The sequence below is a fragment of the Diabrotica virgifera genome, chromosome 8, assembly GCF_917563875.1.
Source record: "Diabrotica virgifera virgifera chromosome 8, PGI_DIABVI_V3a".
Taxonomy (NCBI): Eukaryota; Metazoa; Arthropoda; class Insecta; order Coleoptera; family Chrysomelidae; genus Diabrotica; species Diabrotica virgifera.
In genome coordinates, this window is record NC_065450.1 from 132,698,985 (window position 1) to 132,726,128 (window position 27,144).

The 27,144-nt window shown below is 33.4% G+C and overlaps 1 protein-coding gene across 1 annotated transcript in view; it reads left to right on the forward strand.

Annotated features, from left to right (window-relative positions):
- The window catches only part of LOC126889477 (alpha-1,3-mannosyl-glycoprotein 4-beta-N-acetylglucosaminyltransferase B), a 359,292-nt gene that overhangs the window by 119,454 nt on the left and 212,694 nt on the right, over positions 1-27,144 (forward strand). Inside the window, exon 3 of the mRNA XM_050657800.1 lies at positions 13,920-14,158. Within this exon, the coding sequence (XP_050513757.1) occupies positions 13,920-14,158 (239 nt within the window). The remainder of the gene's footprint in view (positions 1-13,919; positions 14,159-27,144) is intronic.

Genomic DNA, 27,144 nt, shown 5'->3' on the forward strand with positions numbered 1-27,144 from the left:
CATGTAAGTTCTATCTTGTTTGATTTTTTCCGAAGTGAAAATCTATATGCACTCCCCTATTAAAAACGTATCACAGCATTAATTTCACATTAGCGGTAATAGGACCTACATTTTCGAAGGCTACTAGGCCGATACTGAGCTATGTAGCGTGGCGAAAATAGTGGGACAAGAGAGAGAGAGAGTTGATGTTTAAGGCAGTGTTGCCAGATTTCTCCTAGCACATCGCACTCTTTCTCAGAGGAATAGGGAACCTTCTTTACGAATGACAATCGTAAAAGGTTCAAGTATAAGATCAATTTCAATGAAATGAACAATATCAGTTAATGTCGGTTCATAATTAGCATTTATTTGTTAAACAGTTTCTGGATAGAAAGTCAGCTATATACATCGTACTCCCAAGTATAAATCTTATATAACAGCTCCTCCATATGTGGGCGGTTTGCCAACGTCGACGTCGCGATTTTCCTGTTTTCCTTGGAAACCTGAAAGGCGGCGTTAGGGTGTGATCAGTTACAACGCAACGTAACCGCTGGCAAACCGCCCTCATCCGTACGTTCGCTGAAGCACAATTCTCTGCAATTCAATGCTAATTTTGTTTATATATTTTCCTACTATTAGGTACATTCAATAGTTTTTGGTTTGTTTCCGCAACTACTTTCTCTCCATAAATAAACCGATGAAACTTATCCACTGCTGCACATATTGCAAACAGCTCTTTTTCCATTAGAGCCCTAACCCAATATTTGAACTGTCAGTTTACACCACTATATTATATTTATTATATTCTTGGCCAAAACGCCAAGTGTGGGAGCACACCTATTTTTGTTTAATAGCTTAAACGCTTTTTTTTAAACTCCTTTTCAATGCCACTCTATGTTTTTTAAGCAGCTGATGTAATGGATGTGAATCTTCTGAAAATCTAGGTATAAACTTACTCAGATAATTTACATTCCTAAAATCTCTTGAAAAATTATCTGCCTTAATTCCTGTTTTAGAAATTATTCGACCTGCATATTTTACATGATACTGTGTATTGCAGCTTACAGCTATTAGACTTAATCTTATGTTCCCTTGTTTTTAGTAAAATCTTTTATATTACTGCATCAGGCTCTCTAGTGGTTTCTTCAGCTACAGGAGCTCATCAACATAAAATAAACATCTACTACTGATATGTCACCAAAGATGTTGGTGTTTAATTTTTGCATCACCTCTAGTGCCGATGTTATGCCAAAAGATATTCTTTTAAAACGATATCTACCAAAAGAAGTGAGGAAGCTACACGAATCTATCGTGCCCGAAATTATCATCTTTCTTAATGTTGTTCTGAAGCTATTTTCTTGTGGCATTTTTATAATCAATTACTTTTAATGGGAAATAAGCCACAATATTACCAAAAAAATGATTTAATTAACGTTTCGAAGCCCAAATCGGGTTTCGTTGTCAAACTACAAAATACTACTGTATATTGTATTTTGTATTTTGACAACGAAACCCGATTTGGGCTTCGAAACGTTAATAAAATAATTTTTTTGGTAAAATTTGGCGTATTTCCCATTAAAAGTAATTATTGATTATCATCTTTCTCTTCAGAACCCTAGAGTACCTTCTTTCTTGTTATGTTTCTACTTGTGTTGCTAGCAGAGACTGCAATAGGATAGATAAAATTCCATAATTCAGGATAGAGAAAGTCAAAATAAGGAAAAAAATAAAGACGCTCTTACTTTTAATTTACAATCTCATTGATTTGTTTGTGGGTGGTTTTCGATACTATTGCAAAAGACAAAATTCGATCTGTTCAAAATAAAGGTAAAAGAGATAATAAATTACATCATCATCATCATCATTTGGCTCTACAACTATATGTGAGTCTTGGCCGCGTTTACTATTTCCCTCCATTGTTGTCGGTCCCGAGCAGCTATTTCCCATTGCTGTGCTCCCATTTTGCGTAGATCGCTGGCTACTGCGTCCTTCCATCTCTTTCTTGGGCGACCAACTGACCTTTTTCCATCGCGCCTTTCCCAGAATGTGGCTTTCAGAAGTATTTCGTCACTTCATCTTAGCACATGACCCGCCCATCGTATTCTGTTTGCTTTAATGTAGCGTACTATGTTTTCATCTCCATATATTGTCCGGAGTTCATCATTGTGTCTTCTTCTCCATTCTCCTGTTATAGATAGGCAGCAGTACCTTTCTTTCAAGTAGCAGTAATTTTGTCGTTACCCGCTGATTCAGAGTCAATGTATCGCTTCCATACGTTATTGTGGGACGAATTATTGTCTTCTATACTCTTATTTTTGCTGGTCTTGAGAGTATTTTTGATTTAAGTAGGGTACTTAATGAGTAATATGCTCTGTTTCCTGCAATGATCCTGGCTGTCACGTGCTTTTCATATTTATTTTCAGATGTTATGATCGCTCCCAGGTACTTAAATTCTTTGACGACTTCAAAATTGTATTCATTAATTGTTACCTTTTGTCTAACCCTTGGTCTTGGGTTCTTCGTAACCACCATGTACTTTGTCTTGTCCTCGTTGACCTTAAGACCAACTTCCTTGGCTCCGTTTTCGAATAGGGTGAAAACTTCTTTTGCATCTCTGGTGGATTGTGCAATTGTGTCCACGTCATCTGCAAAAGCTAATAGTATTTTTGATCCTTGGGCGACAAATCCGTTTGTCAGTTGTGGCTGAGCTTTCCTTGCTGCATGTTGCAGTGCGAAGTTAAACAGCAGGGGGCGAGAGGATCTCCTTGTCTAAGCCCGGTGTCAATGAGGAATTCCTCCGACGTGGTGCTGTCAATTCTGATTCGTGCGGAAGCGTTCTCCGTGCTCACCTTTGCTAATCGTACCAGCTTTCCAGGTACTCCCATTTCTACCATAGTCTCCCACAATGCTTCTCTGCTAACAGAATCGTACGCTTGTTTGAAGTCCACGAAGATTTGGTGTACATCGCGGTCGAATTCACAGTTTTTTCCAACACTTGGCGAAGGACGAAGATCTGGTCTGTGGTCGACTTTCCCGGTCTGAATCCGCTTTGGTAGTTGCCTATTATTTCCTCTGCGTATGGAGTTAGTCTTCTAAACAGTGTTATGGATATAATCTTGTATATTGTATTAATTAACGATATTCCTCTATAGTTCCGACATATTTGTTTGTCTCCGTTCTTGTGAATAGGTATTATGTGACTTTTATGCCAGTGTTTCGGTATTTCTTCTCCTTACCAGACTTCTCTTATTCTTCTTGATATGTCTATCCGTGACGAATGTTAGCGATAATCATGGCAATCTTCACTTTATCTGCAGCAACGCGGAAAAGCTGCACATATGTTGTGTTGAACCAGTTTCTGAGGTTCTTTAACCAGGATGTTCTTCTTCTTCCTGGACCTCGCCTTCCAAATATTTTTCCTTGCAGGATGGCTTGTAGGAGGGCATATATGGATTCATTTCGCATAATGTGTCCAAAGTATTCCAACTTTCGAGATTTGATGGTGGTTAGTACTTCTCAATTCTTCCCCACTCTTCTAAGAACCTCCTCATTTGTGACCCGATCAGTCCAAGGGATTTTAAGAATTCTACGATATAGCCACATCTCAAATCCTTCCAATTTTCGGCACATATCCTCGTTCTTAGACTTATTTTTAACTTAACTTTTAACGTAACTTTTATTTTTTAGAACATTGAAAACCCTTCAAAATGCCTATTTTTGAAAGTTAAAAAGTTAATTTGTTGCTACGCAAACTGCACAATAAGTGAACACCGTTATTTGTTAATACCTTTTATTTAAACTACCTTAGAACTTTAGTGTTTCACCCAAAGTTGGGTATTGGGGTACTTAACAAACCTTCATAATTTATGACCGATCCATTAATTAGTTTAAGAGTTATTCTATTTGTTTATCCCAGAGACCTTTATTTTGCAATGACATAAGACAGAAAATAATGAAGGTAAGGCAATGCCAAATGAAAGTAGAAAACTGATGCTATCAAAATGTACTGATGCACCGAATTGTTAATATAGTCGGTTCGCTAAACTCAGACACAACTGGCTAGTGATTTTAGTAGGTAATTTTTTTGTTTTTGGCCAATTTTGCCAAAATTACTGACTAAAATCACTAGCCAGTTGTGTCTGAGTTTATCGAACCGACTATAATTAAAAAATAGACAAGAACTCTAGGCAGGAAACAAGTAGGCTTTCTTCCTATAGATCTACAATAACTAAAAAGTAATAAAAAAGTAGTCAGCTACCTGGATCTTTAAGTATTCCGAGAAAATCCTTATTTCTCTGGAATATAGTTTAGTCGCATTAAAAGCCCATTAGCATACTGTGTGTATGCTTACCTTTTATAGGGAAAGAACTAAATAAAAAAGGGGTCGCTCAGCCTGTGACAAGGCTAAGAATTTTATTATTATCGTATTACTTTATACAGTGTTGACCAAAAGTCTCCTCCCCCTCGTATCTGTTCAACGGTTATACTTATACCTAATAGTAAAATTTGTTGGGAGGAAATAAGCACATGTAGGCTTCTCAAATAGTCATAACAGGTGACGTAATAGTGTCAGATAACGTTACAGAGCTACTTTGAGCGATAATTTTAAATGGGACCTAGTAAGTGATATCTTGTTTGAAAGGTATTGAAAATACCTATTTAATCATTTTAATTTTGTATGGGTTTAATGATTTTGATGAATAATAAAATAAATACTAAAATTCTTGTTTAGCATTTAATTAATAAAGATTCAAACGTCCGCCTGTGTCAAAAAAGTTGACGTTTTTCAATTCTCTAGTTGTTTTTACATCAATTATACATTATACGTTATATATTAATTACAATTTGTATATATAAATTAGAATCGACCGGTACGCGCGAGTACCTTTTCGCTGTGATCCGATCTTGCGCCTCGGCGCGCTATTTAAGTATCGATGTATTGGTGAAAAATAAACCTACAAACATTTTTCCAAGCTCAACATATTTCTTTTGAGTTCTTCTATCATTACTATTAATTAAAGTATAAATATGATTATTGCTCGAAGCTTAAAACCCTTATAAACCAATTATTTCACAATTTGTTAAGAAAATTACAGCTTCAAAGGGTATAACTTTAATACAAATAAAAATAATTTGGCAAGGTCTAAGAAATTTAAAACAAAATTCTTGAAAAATCTTCGAAAAATACTTATTTTGCAACCATTTTGCAATCTCGAGTTTTAATTATTGGATTAAAGTTTAGTAAACGCTACTTACTTTATTTTTTATTAAGGAACAAATTCTATTTAAAAATTTTTTTAGCTATTTTAATTTACGAGCTAGAGCCTTATAAACAATTTATAAATAATTAAATTTTTTTTAACAATTTTTTGACCACTCTGATCAAAATCCACCTGCGTAATGAGCAGACAAAAATACATAAAAAACTTTAGTGGACCCATCAGAATTGAAAAGGCCACGGTGATCTAGCTGACGCCTAGACTATATTTATCAAATATGGATGTGTGTGTGTGTGCTTGTTTTTGGCTTGGATGCAAGTCCATTTGCCACAGATTTTTTTATGTCATAATTATCAAGATAATTATGTACGATAATAAAATAAATTCATATTATAAACATTTATAAAGATATATTATTACTTTTGAGAAAACTAACTAGCAGATTTAATATGTTCATATCAGTGGTATGGGCCATTCCACGAACATACGCCTGTTTTGGATTACTTCGACAACGAATATTTTACGGTGCAACATAAGAAGTACGAAAGTAAATGGCGCTAGTAATTATTCCAATAAACAACATTGTAATTTGCAATTTACTTTCGTTCTTCTTATTTTGCACAGTAAAATATTCGTTGTCAAAGTAATCCAAAACAGGCGTATGTTCGTGGAATAGGGTATACAGACAACATTATGGATATGGTAAGGTGGTAAATAATTCTTTTGAATAAGTGATTGTATTAGAATTTTTGTATTTAAGTTATAATTATTGCAATTAAAAAATATATGATTTAATTCTCCGAGACCCACAGCTACATAATGCATTTTGTGTTATACCTAATTTGGATAAGTGAGCAGGAAATTTGCCATGGTTTGTTTTAATACGAAATAAGCAGGCGGAAAATAATTTAGAGTGTGTGTGTGCATTAATCTATATAAATAAAAATGAATGTTTGTATGTATGTATGTACCCTATAGACTCACAAACTATGCATTTGATCGTAAAATGACCTTAATCAAAATTGTTGTGAATCAACCCGGGATGGTTTCTGAAGTGGTACGATCTACCTAAGTGAAAAGGGGGCTTGCCCCCCAAAATTTTTTAAAATTTTTTTGAACAAACTCTTTTTTCTTAATTTTATACGATGTAGAACCAAAATGTACATACAATCCTAAATTTTCACTTTTTCATCTTTAGCCGTTATTTTTTAATAGCCATTTAAATATTTTACATCTATATAAATAAAAATGAATGTTTGTATGTATGTATGTACCCTATAGACTCACCTATTTTATATCTATGTATATAAAATTCTCTTTCGCAGTGTTTGTTGTCATACTTCTCCGAAACTACTTTACCGATTTTTATGAAATTTGGCAGTTGGACTCCTTGCTATTGTCGCTATCTAACGGTATATAAATCGTCTCTCTAGCTCAATTAGTTTCCGAGATAACAAAACGAAGCCGTAGTACAACACGAGAGCACGAGAGACGACATTAAGCACACGAGAATAACGAGCGAAAATTGTACTAACATCCGTGAAAATATGAAGTTTTTAACTTTGCGATTACTATTTTTAATGTACAAAAAATATTCCAAAATTTTGCCGAAGGACCATGTCTCTGGTATAATAATCAAAATTTTGGCGGAGGCGCATATCTGGTATAATCAAAATTTTGGCGGATGCTTTTGGTCGAGGCGCATCTCTGGTATAAAAATCCAAATTTTGGCGAAAGCGTGTATCTCTGCTATAATAATCAAATTTTTCGCAAAAAACTGGCGCAAGAACACTTCGCTCTCTGTCTCAATAGGTCCGTCCGTCAGTTTACTCTTTTTAATGCTTTTAAAATTTTACCAAAATACAGAAGCATAAAATCAAAGGCTATTAATCAAAAAATTTTTCTATAAAATATTTTGTAGAACACCTACGTTTTTTAGAGTTTATACAATTATTCTAGAGAAAAGCAACTGTCGAAAGGCCACATTTACTCGAAGTCAATTGCTCGAATAAAAAAGAAAATTGTATATCTAAAATATTTATTCACAATAGTACAAAATATAGACATAAGAAAGATAGTATAATAGGACAAATTATATGATATTCTACGTATATAATCGTATATTAATTTATGCTGAAAACATCTTTATTATAAATCTTAAATATGTTTGAGCTTTGGAAATATATGAAAAATAACGGTGGAAATTTATTTCCGCTCTAGAACAAGAACAAAGTTTAAATGAACTAAAAATTGAACAGTGTGGTCCTTCTCAGAGGCATTTTTCAGTATGTCACAAGTTACCGCAAAAAAGGTAAGTCCGTGAAAATACACATTTATAACATTTATTATAATCTGACATGATCTGACAGTTGTCAGAATCATAATCAGCCAAATATGAAAAGGGTATTGCAGTTTAACCCTTTAATTTGCAATTTGGTATAAAAACAAATCAATTGTGTTTATTGCATTTATAAAATGGTAGTTTCTTTGATTTGTATAGTCTTATAAATTGTACAGATTATAGTCGTATATATAATTCGTAAATCATTTTTTGTTCGATTATAGCGCCATCTATCAACAATTAGAATAAATGTTATAACAAACTGTGAACACGGACGTACCTTTTTTCTGTCACTTCCAACTTAATGCGTTAGAAAGAAATCGAAAAACTGTGATGCACTGAAAGGTGCCTCTGAGAACGAGTATACATAAGTGGCAAACAACCTCAAAATGGTCATAGAAGATATAGAGATAGTGTTGATAGGTTATTGCGTTTAATAAACAATTATTATGAACCACAAATTAATATCTGTGATTATATACGTGGAATATCACATAATTTGTCCTATTAAATGTACCTCTTTTATATACCTACAAATTTTGCATTATTGTGAATAAATATTTGGACATATAATTTTCTTTTTTATTCGAGCAATTTGTATTTCGATCAATTTTTATATAGAGCAATTCATTTTCGAGCAGTTGATTTTGACTGATTGATCTCTAGCAATTGCGTTCGACCAACTGATCTAGAATTAAAATTATGTCACATTATCTAATTATAGTCTGGGCTGATTATCGGAGAATATGCCATTTTTGGGAAAAGTTATTTACCAGCAATTTTATTGCTGAAATCGAATTATAAGATCCTATATATTAATAATATAGGTATGCAAAGTCCTCAGATAGTGTGCTACTTTTTTTATAAACAAAATGGCGCCAGAAAATCGTGTTTTTTCAATTATTGCTCTAGAACTCCAAAGATTTTAACTTTACAACAAAAACACTCAAATAAAAATTCACCGCTATTAAATTCTACATAGAGACGTGTTTTTCCCGATCTGCTCCGACGAAAATTTTCCTCGGAAAATGCGGGTTTTCCAACAAAATCTTTAATTTTCAAATAAAGTTTTAGATAAGTAATTATTTACCAATAATTAAATAATTTGGTGACTTAAAAGCCTTCTTGGTTTAGATTATAAGTTCCAGAAGGTGGTGAAAATTAAACGAATATTTTAGCAACAATTCAATTGTTAATTAATAATTTACGGTCGCAATAATAACCAAAATAATTATGATGCACTGATCAAACTTTGAAATCTTATAAAGATGAGATGCCTATTTAACATTTTGTCGACAAAGTATAAATTTTTTATTTTTTTGCATAATCTTTAAATGTTTAAAGAAATAGTTATAAACAAATTAACGTTTCTCAGAAAGTTTTTATTGTATTATAATTTTAAAAAATAGCTAAAATGCGCATTTCAAATATCTTGAAAATGAATGCTTTAAAACTGTTTTGCAACCATTTGCAAAAAAGTTATGAAACAGCAAAGTAAACATACTATTACTACGGTGTTAATAATTTTTTTAATTCTTTCAAAGCGTAGAAGTGAGTTTAAAGTACAAGCTAATTATTTATAAAACAATATCGATTATCAGCTTAATGGTTATATTTTAATTAAAGATTATAAATATATTTTTTTGTAATTTACACGCGTGAAAGTAGAATAATACAGTACCGTAGCTACCCGCCCACATACACAACTCGCGCGAGTTTAAGCGTGTCAGTCGCTTCGAGTGAACATTTTATCTCCGGCTCTGTATCAATCCTACTTTCGCGCTAAAAATTACAAAAAAAGTATTTTTAACCTTTGATTAAAATATAGCCATTGCACTAATTTTTGACATTCTTTGTGAGTAATTAGATTGTACCATAGACTCACTTTTAAGCTTTGAAACAATTAAAACAAATTACAACAATGGAGATATCGTATATTTATTTTACTGTTTCCTAACTTTTTTGCAAATGGTTGGAAAATTTTTTTAAAGCATTCATTTTTAAGACCTATGAACTACGCATTTTAAGTATTTTTTAAAATTAGAATATAATAAACAATTTCTAAGAAATGTTAATTTGTTTACACCAATTTTTTTAAACATTTAAAGATTATGCAAAAAAAATGAAAAATTTATATTTTGTCGACAAAATATTAAATAGGCATCACACCTTTATAATCTTTATAATCTTTCTAAGTTTGATCAATGTCTCATGATTATTTTGGTTGTTATTGCGACTGTAAATTGTTACTTAACAATTGAATTGTTGCTAAAATATTCGTTTCATTTTAACCGGCTTCTGAATTTATAATCTATACCAAGAAAGCTTTTATTTCACCAAGCTATATAATTATTGATAAATAATTACTGGCCCAAAAAATTTATTCGAAAATTCGAGATTTTGTTGGGAAAACCCACATTTTCCGAGGAAAATTTTCATCGGAGCAAATCGGGAAAAACATGCCTCTATGTAGAATTAAATTGGGGTGAATTTTTATTTGAGTATTTTTGGTGTAAAGTTAAAATCTTCGGAGTTATAAAGCAATAATTGAAAAAATGCGATTTGTCGGCGCCATTTTGTTTATAAAAAAAGTAGCACACTATCTGTGGACTTTGCGTACCTATATTAATAATATATAAGATCTTATAATTCGATTAAAGCAATAAAATTGCTGGTAAATAACCTTTCTTTGTACTTTACTAATTAGACCAACGTATTATAACTATTTTTTTTTCAAAATTTAAAGATTATGCAAAAAAAAAGGAAAAATTTATATTTTGTCGATAAAATATTAAACAAGCATCTCATCTTTATAATCTTTATAAGTTTGATCAATGTATCATGATTATTTTGGTTATTATTGCGATCGTAAATTGTTAATTAACAATTGAATTGTTACTAAAATATTCGTTTAATTTTCACCGGCTTCTGGAATTACAATCTATACCAAGAAATCTTTGATGTCACTAAGTTATTTAATTATTGATTAATAATTACTTTCCGAGGAAAATTTTCGTCGGAGCAAATCGTGAAAAACATATCTCTATGCAGAATTTAATTGCGGTGAATTTTTATTTAGGTATTTTTGTTGTAAAGTTAAAATCTTCGGAGTTATAGAGCAATAATTGAAAATGTCATATGCACCTTTTATATCAAGAAATAGACTAACTAAATATTTATTTTTTGAGAGTGTCATCTGAATATCATTAACTAAATGGGTAACTCCATCTAAACTACTACAACCTCTACGAAAACCATATTGATTTTGCGGCAGTAATGCATTCCGTTAAATAAACCACTCAACACGTGTTTTTATCATTCTTTCAAAAGTTTTTGTTAGACAAGACATAAGGGATATAGGACGATAAGAAGTTGCCATATTCTTATCTTTTTTCGGTTTTAAAATGAGACAAATAGTTATTTCTTTTAGTTGTTTAATATAATTTGCATTAACCCACCAATCATTATATATTTCCAACAAGATATTTTTAGCTTCACTCGATAAATTATTAATTATTTCGTGCGTAATGAAATCTTTTCCAGGGGCCGTACTCGGCCCATTTTTTATTGCAGCTTCCAATTCTATGATATCAAACGGGTTTCCAATTTCATATATTCTTTGATCTGTATGAAAGTTATTAAAAATGTTTGGAGCAAGACATTATATCGAAAATTTGATTGATAATGGATTCTGAAATAGGTGGTTTTTTTGAAAAAGAATTTTTATTTGAAATTTTTTTAGCAAAGGACCAAATTTTCGATATTGGTGTATTTTTATTCAATCCATTAACAAATTTTATCCAACTGCCCTGTTGTTTTGTCTTAAACAATATTTTCGTCTTGGCCTGAACATGTTTAAGGTTGATGTAGTTATGAAAATTTGACAATTGATTGTAATCAATCAATGCCGATTTTCGTTCTGAAACCATTCGGGTACATTCTTCGTCCCACCAAATTGGTTTGTTGTGATTAATTACTTTGCAGGTAGGAAATTTTATAGAATTGGAAGCTGCAATATTTATAGCATTTGTAAGTAATTTATAATTATTATTTTGTTTTTTATCTCCCCTATTGCTTATTATATATTAATTTACCAGGTTTTGAAAAAGCTGCCAATCGGCAGTAGATTCAATCCATTTCCTAGTTAAGTTAGGAGAAGGAGAATGTTGGTCTCTACCTACAGAAATAACAATTGGAAAATGTAAGGTACCGAAATCATCATCTAATGGGTTCCATTCACATTGGCTTATTGAGCTTCCGGAGGCAAGAGTAAGGTCTATAGCTGATGGTCTTTCATTAGGACGACTTAGTTTAGTTGGCCTACCATCATTTAATATAGTTAATTTAGTCTCTTCCATTGCATCTGACAACATGTTCCCTTGTGTACTGTTTAGTGCGGATCTCCAATTGGTGTGATGGGCATTGAAATCACCACATATCAATGCATCACCATGTAGTTGTGAAAATATTGATAACCAATCATTTGTAGTAGCCTTTACGTTAGGAGGTTTGTAAATACAAACCAGGGAAATTTTGAAAGTATTAAGTTTTATTCCGCAAAATTCAATATCACTGTTATAATTTTTTATTAAGTTTAACTCCGAAAAACATAAGTTGTCTTTAATAAGTATACCAACCCCTCCGTAACCATCTTGTCTATCCACATGAACAAAATTAAATCCACTAAGAGAAAAAGTTCTTTTCTTGGATAACCAAGTCTCATTTAAAATAATAATATCAAATGATAAGCTAGAAGAATCTAAGAAATATTGTAAGTTAGCTTTATTTTTAATAATTGAGTTACAATTCTATTGAAGTATATGTAACATTTTAACTATAGTTATCGTCTTCGCTATCACTAATTGATATTGAGTTTAATATGCATTTTACTTCGTTTTGTGTTTCATAAAACAATTGTTTATTTGTTACCGTCATTTCAAATTTTTTGAAAATATTTTCAAAGATTTTGGGTATTTTCTCTAAAATTCCTAGTTAAAGTTTTTCTTTATATTGTTGAAATTCGTCTCTATAAGGATTGGGTAAAATGGTTTTAGGAGTAGATGGTTGGGTAATTGCTTTAGGTGTGAAAGTAGGTGCATTTTTAACTTCTATGGGTGAGTTAGCAATTTTTAGCCGATGAATTACTATCCTCATTATGTTGAAGAGAAGGAAAATTTTCTTGATTGTTCAATAAATCGTATCTATTATTAAGTACTATTTTAGAATAAGTTGGATTTTTTTCTAGTGTTTCTGCTTCTTTGAAGGTTATATTTTTTTCTGACATTATTTTTTTAATATTGTGTTGAGTTTGATATTTTGGACAATTTTTTGAAATATATTGATGTCCAGTTTTATTACAATGAATGCAGAATTCTACATTATTACACTGAAAATTCTCGTCACTATGCTCTTGGCTGCATCTCTTACATTTAAAGTTTGTACTCTTGCAATACTTTGCCGTGTGTCCAAATCTAAAGCATTTGAAGCACTGAACTACCGGATAAATATACGGCTCTACCGTAAAACGAACCAATTAATTTTTACTGTTTGCGGTAGGCTGTTTCCTAAAAAGTTAACTACAATCATTTGCCTAGGAACGAACTGTACTTCTTTATCCGAATCAATAATTTTGCGCTTCATTCATTTACTTCAACAACTTTCCTATCGCATTGAATGTGTTCTAATAGATATTTTTCGTCAAAGAATGTATCCACTTGGCGTATAATGGCTCTTTTGTGGTTGAAAAAAAGAGGAATGTACGCTATTAATTTATTTAAATTTATTATTTCATGACCAATAATTGAATTAGCAACATTAAAACTTTTAAAAATAATTTTAACTTTGCCCTTCCCTACATTTTTAATATCTAAAACGTCATTTTTAAATGTATTATTATTAAAAAGATAGAATCCCATTTTTACCGCTGAAAACGGTTTGTTTTTTCTTTTGGTTCTACAGTAACATAATAGGGACCAATATCATTTTCTGAATATTTGTTATCCAAATTATATTTACCTATGTCATTTTCCTCAATAATCATATCATCTGGGGGTTTCTTACCCCTATCAGATGTAACGCTCATTGGAAAATAAATATATTAAAATCTCTTACCTTTAAATAGTTCGTTAAAACTATAATCTAAATATACAACCTGAATCGTAAAAGTAATTACACTAAAAACTTATCACTAATTGCTATGCGGAGCAGGTATTCGATATGTTTACTGTTCAGAGATCTGAACTAGAATGATCAAATATGGATAATTTATTGCTAAGCAATTTATTATAAACATAATTAAAAAAAATGTATTCTGGTTTTTAAATAATAAATGTCAAATGTTCCTAATGGCACAAGTGTAAACTTTTGTTTAATTGTTATAGGTGTATCGGTGAAGTTTCCTTCAGCCTTTCACTTTCTTCCACATTTACTGGATAACCCCAATAGCTTAAAGCTAGCCTATCTTATGTCAAAGAACAGAGAGGGAGTTTCGTTGGTTTTGGGGATACCAACTGTCAAGAGGGAAAAATATAGCTATTTAATGGATACCTTGCAAAATCTTATCGACGGATTGTCCCCAGAAGAAGCAAACGATACGATTATTGTTATTTTGATAGCGGAGGTAAGTGGCTTTAACTAATTTCATGGGTATCTGAAAAATAAGAGAACGTTTGTGTGAATCAATGGATTCCATCTAGACCAGGGCATCTAGCACTAAAAATGTGTTGGAAGAAAATGTGTTGGAAGTCCTCATCTCGCTAATTAATGATTCTTTTGAGAAAGGTAAATTTCCAAAGTGCCTAAAGACAGCCATCATTATTCCTCTTCATAAAGGTGGTGAAATATCAAATTACTGCAATTATAGACCTATTGCACTACTACCGGTACTCTCCAAAATTATTGAGAGACTCATAAAAGCCCGACTTATGTCCTTTCTCGTTGAAAACAACATTTTATCGCAAAATCAGTTCTGCTTTTTAAATAATAAATGCACCACTGAAGCCATGTTTTCTGTACTACATGAGATTTATCAAGCACTGAACAATAATCTTCATACTGCCACCATTTTTTGTGACTACGCCAAAGCTTTTGATTGTGTAAATCACATCATTTTGATAAAAAGAACTAAATTTCTACGGAATTCGAGGTATTTCTTTGAATTGGTTCCAATCTTACTTGGATGATAGGAAACAACTGGTTAGAGCAAGTGATACAGACTCTAGTCTCAAAAACATTGTATGTGGGTACCTCAAGGTTCAGTATTGGGTCCTCTACTTTTCCTTATCTTTGTTAATGACATCACTAGTTTAAAAATCGATGTAAAAATCTTTCTTTTTGCTGATGATACCAGTATCACTTGGAGCAACTCAAATAATGCAACTCTTTATGCTACTATAACTTCTGATCTACTTACAATAAAAACCTGGTCTGACTCTAGTTTACTCTCGTTTAACGTAGATAAAACAGTAGCATTATCTTATAAAGGAGCTCCTCAACCCTTACCTCTTAATAACAGTCAGATCAGTACCGTTGATTCTGTAAAATTTAATGGTATTTTTTTAGACAGCAACCTTAAATGGTCCCTCCATATCGATTGTTAAGGAAGAAACTATCTTCAGCTTGCTATGCTATAAAATCTGTTTCGAATGAGCTCAATTTAGCATCTTCCAAAATAATATATTTTTCTTTGTTCGAGTCACATCTTCGTTATGGTCTTCCTTTTTGGGGTTCTGGTACAGCTGCCAAATTCGATGATATTTTCAAATTACAAAAAAGAGCAATAAGATATATGTCTGGCCGCAGAAGAACAACACATTGCAGAAGTTACTTCAAAGATTACGGAATTTTAACCATTCCATCTTTGTATATTTTAGAAACTGTTTGCTTAATTCGTAAACATCTACATGTCTTTCCACCAAAACCTAATCATGACAACTTCACGAGGAATTCTAGCTTTGACGTTTATTTACCGACCCCGTCCTCTGAGTTAGTATAGAAATATGTATATATTATATTCAGCAAAAAAACTTTACAACCATTCCCTCTACAACTTAAATCTGCAGCATCTTTCCCCAAATGCCGTAAACTGACAAAAGCCTACATATCTGAAAGACCGTATTATTCAGTAGAAGATTTTCTTAATCAATAACTAAGAAATTACAGTACTCTTTGCACAAGTAGTATTTTTATTATTTTTTTTTTATCTATATTTGGCTGTCATAAATATGCAGCAGCTTAACTTTTAAACTTATTAATTACTAGGTAGACTATGCAATTTGCAATTTATTTAAATTTTGCAATTTATTCTTTCTGTTTAACTACATTATTATTAATATTATTTTATTTATATTGACGATTTATGTAATTTTACTAAATTGAATTGCTATTGTTTTAATAAATGATGGTTTTGCTTGTTTGAATGAAGGCGGAATGTGATCGTTTCCCTTTCGTTTTCTATATTCGTCGTCTGCTGTCTTACTAATTGAAAAAGTCGCAGATTAAGGATGTACCAGTAAGAACTTTCAACGCGAAAGGTCTCAGGTTTAAACTACTATTTACCATTTTAATTTTTATTAAATTGGTGGATTCTGCATCTGATACTCTTCAATTTGTTATTGTTTTGTTTTCTTGACTTTTTATATCGAAGCTTTGTCGATATAGTGCAGCCGATATGTGAAACAATTGTGCATTTAATGATAGAAGCATATAATTTGGACCACATATACTACACATATAAAAGTTCAAATTTCGATAGGAGGCCATCTCAGATTTTGCCTTTTACAAAAATGGCGGGGATTCAAAATGGCGACTATACATATGTAACTAATAGCACGATAACTTTTGAACGAGACTTCAGATTTCAACCAAATTTGGTATATAGGTTCTTTTTTTGATGTATAAGATCGAGGTATTGAACGGGAAGAATCGGTTTACCAGAAGTTGTGTTTTTTCTGGTTTTTATGTAAAAATATGCTGTTTTTTTTTCAATTCTTTCACCCTGTATGTATTAATTTTTCAAAAAGTTAATACCGCCATTGAAAAGAGCGTAAAAATAATTTTTAGGAAATTTTTTTTACTTTTTAGTTGTGTAAATTACCATTTAATAAATGCAAAACGTATCTTCACATGTACCTATATGCGGCAGATTCGTGCAAATATTATAAGAATTATTGTGCATTTAATGGTAGAAGCATATAACTTGGACCACATATACTTCACATACAAAGGTTTAAATTTAGATACGAGGCCATCTCAGTTTTTGTTCCTTATACAAAAATGGCGGGCATTCAAAATGGCGACTATACATATGTGACTAATAGCACGATAACTTTTGAACGAAACGTCAGATTTCAACCAAATTTGGTATATAGGTTCTTTTTTTGATGAATAATATCGAGGTCTTGAACCGGAAGAATCGGTTTACTAGAATTTGTGTTTTTATTACTGTTTTTTTATGTAATAATATGTTGTTTCTTTTTCAATTCTTTTACCCTAACGTATGTTCACATGTACCTATGGGGCAGATTCATTTTGAATGCCCGCCATCTTTGTAAAAAACTAAATCTGAGATGGCCTCATATCTAAATTTGAATCTTTGTATGTGTAGTATTGTCCTTTTCATGATCATTTTTCAGTGCGTAACAAATGATAGGAAAAAGAGTAAGTCCGTGATAATACACATTTATGACATTTATTCTAACATGACATTTTAGTTAAATCTGACAGTTGTCACATTTTATTTTTAATTTGAAATAAAAATAAATCAAATGTGTTTCTTGCATTTATAAAATGGTATTTTCTTTGATTTGTATAGTCTTATAAATTATACAGATTATATTTGTAATATTATTATCTAATTAAAAAAAAATATTTTTTTATTACGGCGCCATCTATCGACAACTAGAATAACTAGAATAAATGTTATAAAAATGTCACCGACGAAATGTAATCACCGACGTGCCTTTTTTTCTGTCACATACAATTTAATGCGTTAGAAAGAAATCGAAAAACTGTGACGCACTGAAAGATGATCATGAGAAATACTGTATGTGTGGTCCAAATTATATGCTTTTACCATTAAATGCACAATAATTCTTATATTATTATTTGCACGAATCTGCCGCACATAGGTACCTACATGTGAAGATACGTTATGCATGTATTAAATGGTAATTAATATAACTAAAGAGTTCAAAATATTTCCTAAAAAATATTTTTACGCTCTTTTCAACGCCGGTATCATGTATGTATGTATCGGTTTTAGAACGTCTTTCGACGTTGTCCGATGCCTAACTTCCACGTACTTCTATCATCCCATTGGCCATCTCTAAGATCCCTTGTACTCATTGCTTTGGTTGCCCCTTCTTTCCATGTCTTTTTGGGTATTCCTCGTTTTTTGCGGTTTGGTGGTACCCACTGCATGATCTTTTTGGGCAATCTTGTGTCTTCCATTCTTTGAACACGACCATACCAAATCAACTGTTTCCTCTCAATGTCTGTTGCTAAGTAACCATCTATTCCAATTCGTCGTCTTACTTCCTCATTTCGAACTCTTTCCCTACGGGATATACCTAACGATCTTCTAAACACATCCATTTCTACAGCTTCCAATTTTTTCCTGTTGTTCTCGGTTATTCTCCAAGTTTCTGCTCCGTAAAGTAGGCTGCTTTTAATAAGTGTTTCATCTTCTTCTTTAAGTACCGTGCCCAAATTTTTAGGCGTGGGTAGCTTCCATAACAATTTGCCGATATCGTTCTCGATCTTGTGCGGCATGTAACAATTGATCTGCTGATAAGCCAATCCATTGACGAAGGTTTCGGAGCCATGAATATTTCTTTCGACCAATTCCTCTTTTTCCGTCGATCTTTCCATTGAGTATTAACTGCAGCATCCTGTATCTGCTACCTCTCATTATATGCCCCAGATATTCAAGTTTTCTCTTTTTTATCATCTTCATTAAGTCACCTTCGCCTTGACCTACTCTGTTTAAGACTTCTCTGTTTGAAATGCGTTGAACCCAAGATATTCTGAGCATTCTACGATACGACCACATCTCAAAGGCTTCTAATTTGTTCATCATGTTAACCTTCATGATCCAGGTTTCACATCCATATAGTAATACAAGATACACATAACATTTTAGGAACTTGATAGGAAGTGTTTCATAGATATTGCATTTTCGCTGTATTCCTGTTTCGGAGCGCCAAAGTATTCCATTTAGGCAGCCAATTGTTCTTCTAGCTTGTGTTACCCTTTTCTTTATTTCCTCATCGTCTTTTCCCGTTCTATCGAAGATTACTCCCAGGTACGTGTATTCACTACAGGATGTGATTTTTACATTATCCTCTAGTTCGATATTGGATAGTTCAACTCCTATGGGTAGGTATTTAGTTTTTTCCACATTAATTTCCAAGCCCCACTGTTCATATTCCTCGTTTAGTTTTCTTGCCATATACTGTAGGTCGTCTTTATCATTAGCTATGATGACTTGGTCATCAGCAAATTGTAAGGTATATAAACAAACCTCTCCGAGGTCTATACGCATACCGTGGCATTTACGTTTCCACTGGTTTAGTGCGTTTGCAACATATATCTTGAACAAAGTTGGTGAAATACAGCGGCCCTAGCGCAGACCCTTGTTAACTATGAACTTTTTAGATAGTGTGTTGCCAATTTTTACTTGTGATGTAGAATTTTCATATAGATTTCTAAGGCTCTGACTAGAGTGTATCTGATGTTAGTTTTTTGTAGTGATTTCCACAATTTAGTCACAGGAACGCTGTCGTATGCTTTACGGAGGTCAACAAACATGAGATGGGTCTCCTGATTGGTTGCTGATTTTTTTTCAATTAATTGTTTTAGGCAGAAGACATTATCTGTGCAAGTCCTTCCAGCGCGGAAACCAGCCTGTTCTTCTTCTTCTTGTTCCCTATACTCCATCTCAATGAGATTTCTAAGAATGCGCCCGTACACTCGGCATAGTGTACTAGTTACCGATATTCCTCTGTAATTTGAGCAATCCAACATCTCCTTTTTTATGAATGGAAGAAATATAAGCTACTTTCCATAAATTGGGTGGTGTGACACCGTTTATATATTTGTTCATACACCAAGTAAGTGCTTGAAAGAGTTTTTCTGTGCCACATTTTATTAATTCGGCAGGAATATTTTCTGGCCCTGGAGCTCTACCATTTTTTAGTTCATTTACAGCTTTCTTCACCATATCAACTCCCATTACTATCTCTTCACCTTCAACGAATACTTCTGTTGGTGATTGTGTGGTATATCACCTTTTTGAAAAATTAATATATACAGGGTGAAAGAATTGAAAAAGAAACAACATATTTTTACATACAAAAACAGTAAAAACACAAAATCTGGTAAACCGATTCTTCCGGTTCAAGACCTCGAGATTATTCATAAAAAAAAAAGAACCTATACACCAAATCTGGTTGAAATCTGACATCTTGTTCAAAAGCTATCGTGCTATTAGTCACATATGTATAGTCGCCATTTTGAATGCCCGCAATTTTTGTAAAAGGAACAAAAACTGAGATTGCCTCGTATCTAAATTTGAACCTCTATATGTGTAGTATATGTGGTCCAAATTATATTCTTATACCATTAAATGCACAATAATTCTTATAATATTTGCACGAATCTGCCGCATATAGGTACATGTGAAGATACGTTTTGCACTTAATAAATGGTAATTAACATAACTAAAAAGTTAAAAATATTTCTTAAAAAATATTTTTACGCTCTTTTCAATGGCGTTATTAACTTTTTAAAAAATTAATACATACAGGGTGAAAGAATTGAAAAAAAACAGCATATTTTTACATAAAAACCAGGAAAAACACAATTTCTGGTAAACCGATTCTTCCGGTTCAAGACATCGATCTTATACATCAAAAAAAGAACCTATATATCAAATTTGGTTGAAATCTGAAGTCTCGTTCAAAAGTTATCGTGCTATTAGTCACATATGTATAGTCGCCATTTTGAATTCCCGCCATTTTTGTAAAAGGAAAAATCTGAGATGGTCTCCTATCTAAATTTGAACCTTTATATGTGTAGTATATGCAGGAGCGGCAAACATTATATATACAATATACAATACTAGGGGGGGGCAAACATTATATATACAATACATTATATATGCAAACATATACAAAATTGATCTATTTTTTGTAAATTTCAGTCATTTTCAGGGTCGGGGGGGGGGGGGGGGGGGGTAAATGCCCCCTGTCAAATGACGCCCCTGAGTATATGTGGTCCAAATTATATGCTTCTAACATTAACTGCACAATTCTTATAATATTTGCACGAATCTGCCGCACTAATAAAATTGTACAATTTTTCATGACAATAAAACACAGTTCTAAAAACACCGTAATACATCGATTTTTAAATACAGTACCTAGAGACTTGCAACTTTTTGTATTGTGCGTCAGGAAAAAAGTCTACTATACAAAAATGGGTGGAAATGCATCTTATACACTTTAGACTGCATAAAATGCATCCAAAAGTCCATAAACTTGTCAAAATAAGTGTATTAAGGGCAAAATTTTGTTATTCAGAGGGTTTTTGGGGTCAATGAACACGAATACATAATCAGAATCGACCCCCGAAGCACCTAGTGCTCAGGGTTACTGCTAAGGCATGTCACCTGCAGTTTCAAGGGTTCTCGGCACTAAATTGATGCAAGAATATTACTCGGGGGTTTTGCGGGTTGCTGAACACAAAGACGCCATCAGAACTGACTCCCGGACCACCTGATGCCCACTATCACTGCTAAGGAACGTTATTTTCTGGAGTTTCAAAGGTTTTTGGCCCTGAATGTATGCAAATAGATTACTTGAAGAGTTTTTGGGAATGCTGTACACGAATATGAGATCAAAACCGACCCTCGGAGCATCTAGTGCCCAGAGTGACTGACATGCGCGTCATTTTCTGGAGTTTGGAGGGTTTTCGGTTTTTGGAGGTCGGTTGTGATGACGTATTCGTGTTTATCAATCCCAAAAAACCCCATAGTCATCTACTTGCATCAATTTAGTGTCATAAAGGCTCGAAATTCCAGAAGATGACGTGCATATCAGTTACACTATGTACTATAGGTGCTCCGAGGGCATGTTCTGATGTCATATTCGTGTTCAGTAACCCCAAAAACCCCTCAAGTAATCAGTTGGTATCAATTTGGTGCCGAAATCCCTCGAAATTCAAGAAGATGACGTGCCTCAACAGTGACCCTCAGCATTAAGTGCTCTGGGAGTCAATTCTGATGGCGTATTCGTATTAAGCAAACCCAAAAACCCCCGTGTAATCTGTTTGCACCAATTTAGTGCCGAAAGCCCTCGAAACTCCAAATGACGTGCCTTAGCAGTAGCCCTGAGCACCAGGTGCTTCGAAGGTCGATTCTCATTACGTATTCGTGTTCAGTGACCCCAAAAACCCATTGAATAACAAAAGTTGGCCCTTAATATACTTATTTTGACATGTTTATGCACTTTTTGATGCATATTATGCACTTTAAAGTGCAATTATGCATTTGCACACATTTTTGTATAGTAGACTTTTCTCCTGACATCATTCTGAACACAATGCAAAAAGTTTCAAGTCTCTAGGTGCAGTATTTTAAGATCGATTTATTTTGTGCTAAATGCTCTGGTCTAATCATACCTTGTTATTATTATTTATTTGTGTTAATGTTAATTTAAATGTGTCGATTGATGAATCATCGGTGTGCATTTAACCGTCACAACTTTATTAAATAAAATGAATAAATCGGCAAAGAACACATATAGTACATGTTTAATGTTGAAAAAACAAGTTGTATAGAAAACAACATTTTTTTAATATCCCATTCGTTTACAATCTGTAATAATGATTACAATAAGTAAATTGTTGAGTTAAATCATAAGAGACATCATTGTAGTAACAAAATTATTTATGATTTTGGAATAAATTTATTTAATAAATTACAAATTTTTGAAAATTTAAAATCTTGTTGTTACGTCTCTTAAAGTGTGGTGCCGTTTGCCTGGGGCCTCATAAGGTTCTTCACTAGCCTCTTAGGGCCGAATTCTCATATCTAGTTCAACTCAAGTTTAACCTGAACTTTTGGTGAACTACAGTTACCCTTCGGATGACCAAGCGGGAGAAATTGTGACCCCAGCGTATGTTTTTCTTTGATAAATTCAAAAGTATTTTCAATTTTTAAATCATTATTTTTTTATTTGACTTTAATATCATTCTAGATATCCTCATATTTTGAAATAAAAAAAATTTCCTATATTTTACGAATAAAAAATATATTCTGAAGTTGATGTTTAGTAAAATACCGTCTATAATGTGTAATTCCAAGTAGTTTTACGCTAATGACGTCGACTTTGCAAAGTAACAAGACACTTACTCAACATACACACTACACATGACATGTTGTGACTGGCTGAATGACATAAAATCCATGCCATAAAAAATAATTAAAAAAAAAATTAAAAAAAATCTTTATTTTTTTGTTAAATGTCATTTTTGACATTTTTGACCTGGGGTCATTCCCCCCCCCTTGTTCACGTGTAACAAAAAAAGGTTGGTCATCGGAAGGTTAAATGTCAAAATTTTGACGTTTAACTGTGGTTCAGTAGAAGTTCAGCTTGAACTTGAATTGAACTGGATATGAGAAATTCGACCTTAGGTTAATTTTGCAGTCGTCTGTCGTATTTTTGGGAGTAACTGGCAGTTTCTTTGACTCATTTGAAGATGGCGATTAATTTATTTAGTGAGCATGTGCCACGGCGTCAGACAGGGTTGTATACTGTCCCCACTGTTGTTCAATTTGTATTCAGATAGAATATTTAAGGAAGCGCTGCATAATTTGGAATGGGGTGTGAAGGTTAATGGAATTCTGATAAATACAATCAGATATGCAGACGATACAGTTATTTTAAGTGATGATATGAATGGATTACAACACCTTTTAAATGCCATTGACAGAGTGGGAAGAGAGTTTGGCCTAAATATAAACTGTTCAAAAACAAAGTACATGGTATTTAGCCGTTTGGCCCATCAAGATTCACGGTTATATGTTGATGGTCATATGATTCAAAGAGTACTCAGTTTTAAATATCTTGGTTGCCATATTACTGAACAACTAGATCCAGATAAAGAGATAAAATTTAGAATCGAGATAGCCCGCACGACATTTTTAAAAATGAGGTCATTCTTCTGTAATGATACCTTGCAACTTCAACTTCGAAAGCGCATGATTAAATGCTACATTTGGTCAGTCCTCTTGTATGGTGTCGAAGCATGGACATTAAAAATATCCACCATTAACCGTTTGGAGGCCTTTGAAATGTGGCTGCACAGACGTATTCTAAAAATACCATGGACGGCTATGCTGACAAATGTGGCAGTCCTTAAGAGGGCAAATGCTACCCGCGAGCTGCTTGATAACATCAAATATAGAAAGATGGCCTATTTTGGACACGTAGTAAGGGGAGACCGGTATAATATTCTTCAACTTATTATGATGGGTAAAATCGAAGGACGCAGAGGAATTGGTAGAAAGCAGGCCTCTTGGTTGAAGAATATCCGGGAGTGGACAGGAATAAAGAAAGCAGAACACCTATTTAGAATAGCTCGAGACAGAGACAGTTTCGCCATGTTAATCGCCAACGTCAAGGGGACTTGATAGGGCACGTTAAGAAGAAGTACCACGGTGCATTTGTCTCTCCAAGATCTGTCCAATCTCACCGAGATATCGATATTTGATCTGGACGCAGATAGTCGCAGTTGGATTTCGTAGGTTTATACTGGTTTTATCACTATTTTGTATATGAGAATTTTATTGTGCAAATTCAGTTGTGGCCTTTTTCCTATTAGCCCAGTAAATGAACGGGAAATACGGCGATACCGTGTAATTTTCAGGGGCAACTCCGAATTGCATGAAAATTTGGATTTAGGTTCTACTTACCCTCCACTTGGATGAACGACAATGTACTACAACTTATGGAAGAAAGAAGAAAATCAAAAAACAACAAAATAATGTACAACACGATTCAGAAACAAATAAGAACTGAAATAAGAAAGGCCAAAGAAAATTGGTTAAAATCACAGTGTGAAGAGATAGAGTCGTTAGAGCAAAAACATGATACGCTTAACATGCATAAAAAGGTGAAACAAGCAGCTGGTCTTCAGAAATCCAACACAGCTAGCAAATTGCGAGACCAACAGGGGAATATCATCACAGACAGAAATCAAAAAATCTGCATATGGACAAAATACATAGAGGAACTCTTTGATGATACTAGATCGGAACAACCTCCATCCTACATATTATGTGATGACCACTTACCAATCACATCAGATGAAGTGGAAAGAGCAATATCACAACTAAAAGATGGCAAAGCTCCTGGACCTGACAATGCATATGCTGAACTCATAAAACTATTTAACACCGACGGTACTCAACGCCTAACCAAAATATTTAGCGACATATATTTAAGCGGAGTAATACCAAAAACATGGTTGAAGTCGACGTTTGTTGCTTTACCAAAGAAAACAAAGTCCGTATCCTGCAGTGATTTCCGAACCATCAGCTTAATGAGCCATATTTTAAAACTATTTCTAAAAATTATACACCAAAGAATATATAGACTGTGCGAAGAAAAAATCAGCCGAACACAGTTTGGTTTTCGAAATGCAGTGGGTACAAGAGAGGCTCTATTTAGTATACAAGTGCTATTTCAACGATGTAGAGACGTAAATTGCGATATTTATGCATGTTTCATTGATTGCCATAAAGCGTTCGATACAGTAAAGCACGACAAGCTGATGGAGATATTAACCAATATTGGAATTAAGACCTGTGATTTAAGGATTATCAGCAATCTGTACTGGAATCAAACATCCTCTATCCGGACAGAGGCAGGAGAATCCGACGATATCAAAATCAAACGGGGGGTCCGTCAGGGATGTATACTATCCCCCCTGTTGTTTAACATCTACTCTGAGGAAATCTTTCAAGAAGCAGTGGATGATGTTGAAGCCGGAATTCGAATTAACGGAGAATGTATCAATAACATAAGATACGCAGACGACACTGTGGTATTCGCTGACAGTTCTGAAGCCCTACAGGAGTTAATGAACAGAATCGCGGAGGTCAGTCAGAGATACGGACTTTCACTAAACACTAAGAAAACAAAATGTATGATTATCTCTAAGAACAAACAGCAATTTGGACGACTCAGTGTAAATGGTCAACAAATAGAAAGAGTAAAGACATATACCTACCTTGGTACGAACGTCAATGAAAATTGGGATCATTCTATAGAAATCAAATGTAGGATAGAGAAAGCAAGATATGCATTTCAAAAAATGGCAAAGTTGTTCAAATGTCATGATTTGTCGATACCCATAAAAGTCAGATTACTACGATGTTATATCTTCCCTATACTGTTGTACGGAGTTGAGTCGTGGACTCTCACAGACGCCACCTGCAAGAAAATTGAGGCTTTTGAGATGTGGCTTTATCGTCGAATCCTGAAGATATCTTATACCGACCACATTACTAATGAGGGTGTTTTTCTGCGAATTCAAAAAGAAAAAGAGCTGTTAATCAAAATAAAAACAGCCAAAATCGAATACCTCGGTCACATCATGAGGAACAGTGAAAGATATGGACTGCTGCAACTGGTCTTACAGGGAAAAGTAGAGGGAAAGCGAGGATCAGGAAGGCGAAGGATTTCGTGGCTGAAAAATCTACGTACGTGGTTCAACACGACCACTACAAATCTTTTTAGAGCAGCAGTGTGCAAAGTACAGATTGCCATGATGGTCGCCAACATCCGAAACGTATAGGCACTACAAGAAGAAGAACCCTCCACTTCAAAGTTGAAATTGTGCCTTTGGTTGCTTTTACTTGGGGGGTGACAGTCACCCCTTCTCGGGGGTGAAACAACATACGTTCAAGATAAGACCGGAAATAGATAAATTGATTTATTTTAAGAAACTTTTGTTCTATAGAGTTTTTTTTATGTAAGTCAATACTTTTCGAGTAATTTGCGATTGAAAATGTTAATTTTTCAACAAAAAAACTACGCCTTCAGACGGTTTTCGCAAATAACTCAAAAAGTAAATATTTGATCAAAAAAATATCCTTAGCCAAATTGTAGCTTATAAAAAACCGAAAAAAATGATGTATCAGTAAAGTCTACTAATCGAGTAAAAACAAATTTGTAGCTCATGAAAAAGACGTTCCCATTCGTCTAATTCCAAATCGAATATTTCAAGGTGAAATCACCGAAAAATTAAGCACTTTTCGGGAAAAACCCATTCAAACTTTTTTAAAGTGTTTATAAAAAGCTTTATTTTAATTGTTTATAAAAGTTTCTACCATTAAAAAAAATCGAGTTACGCTCAAAATAAAGTTGGCCCTCTTTTTTTTTGGTAAAGAAATCATGAAAATCTCCCCGAAAAGCTCCCCAAATGAAATTAATCGCCACCGCTTTACAAACAAGTTACTTACTTATCTATTTTTTATATGATCTGTCAGTTTCACCGGTTTAAAGTGCTTATTTTTGAAAGAGTTATAGTTGAAAAAGC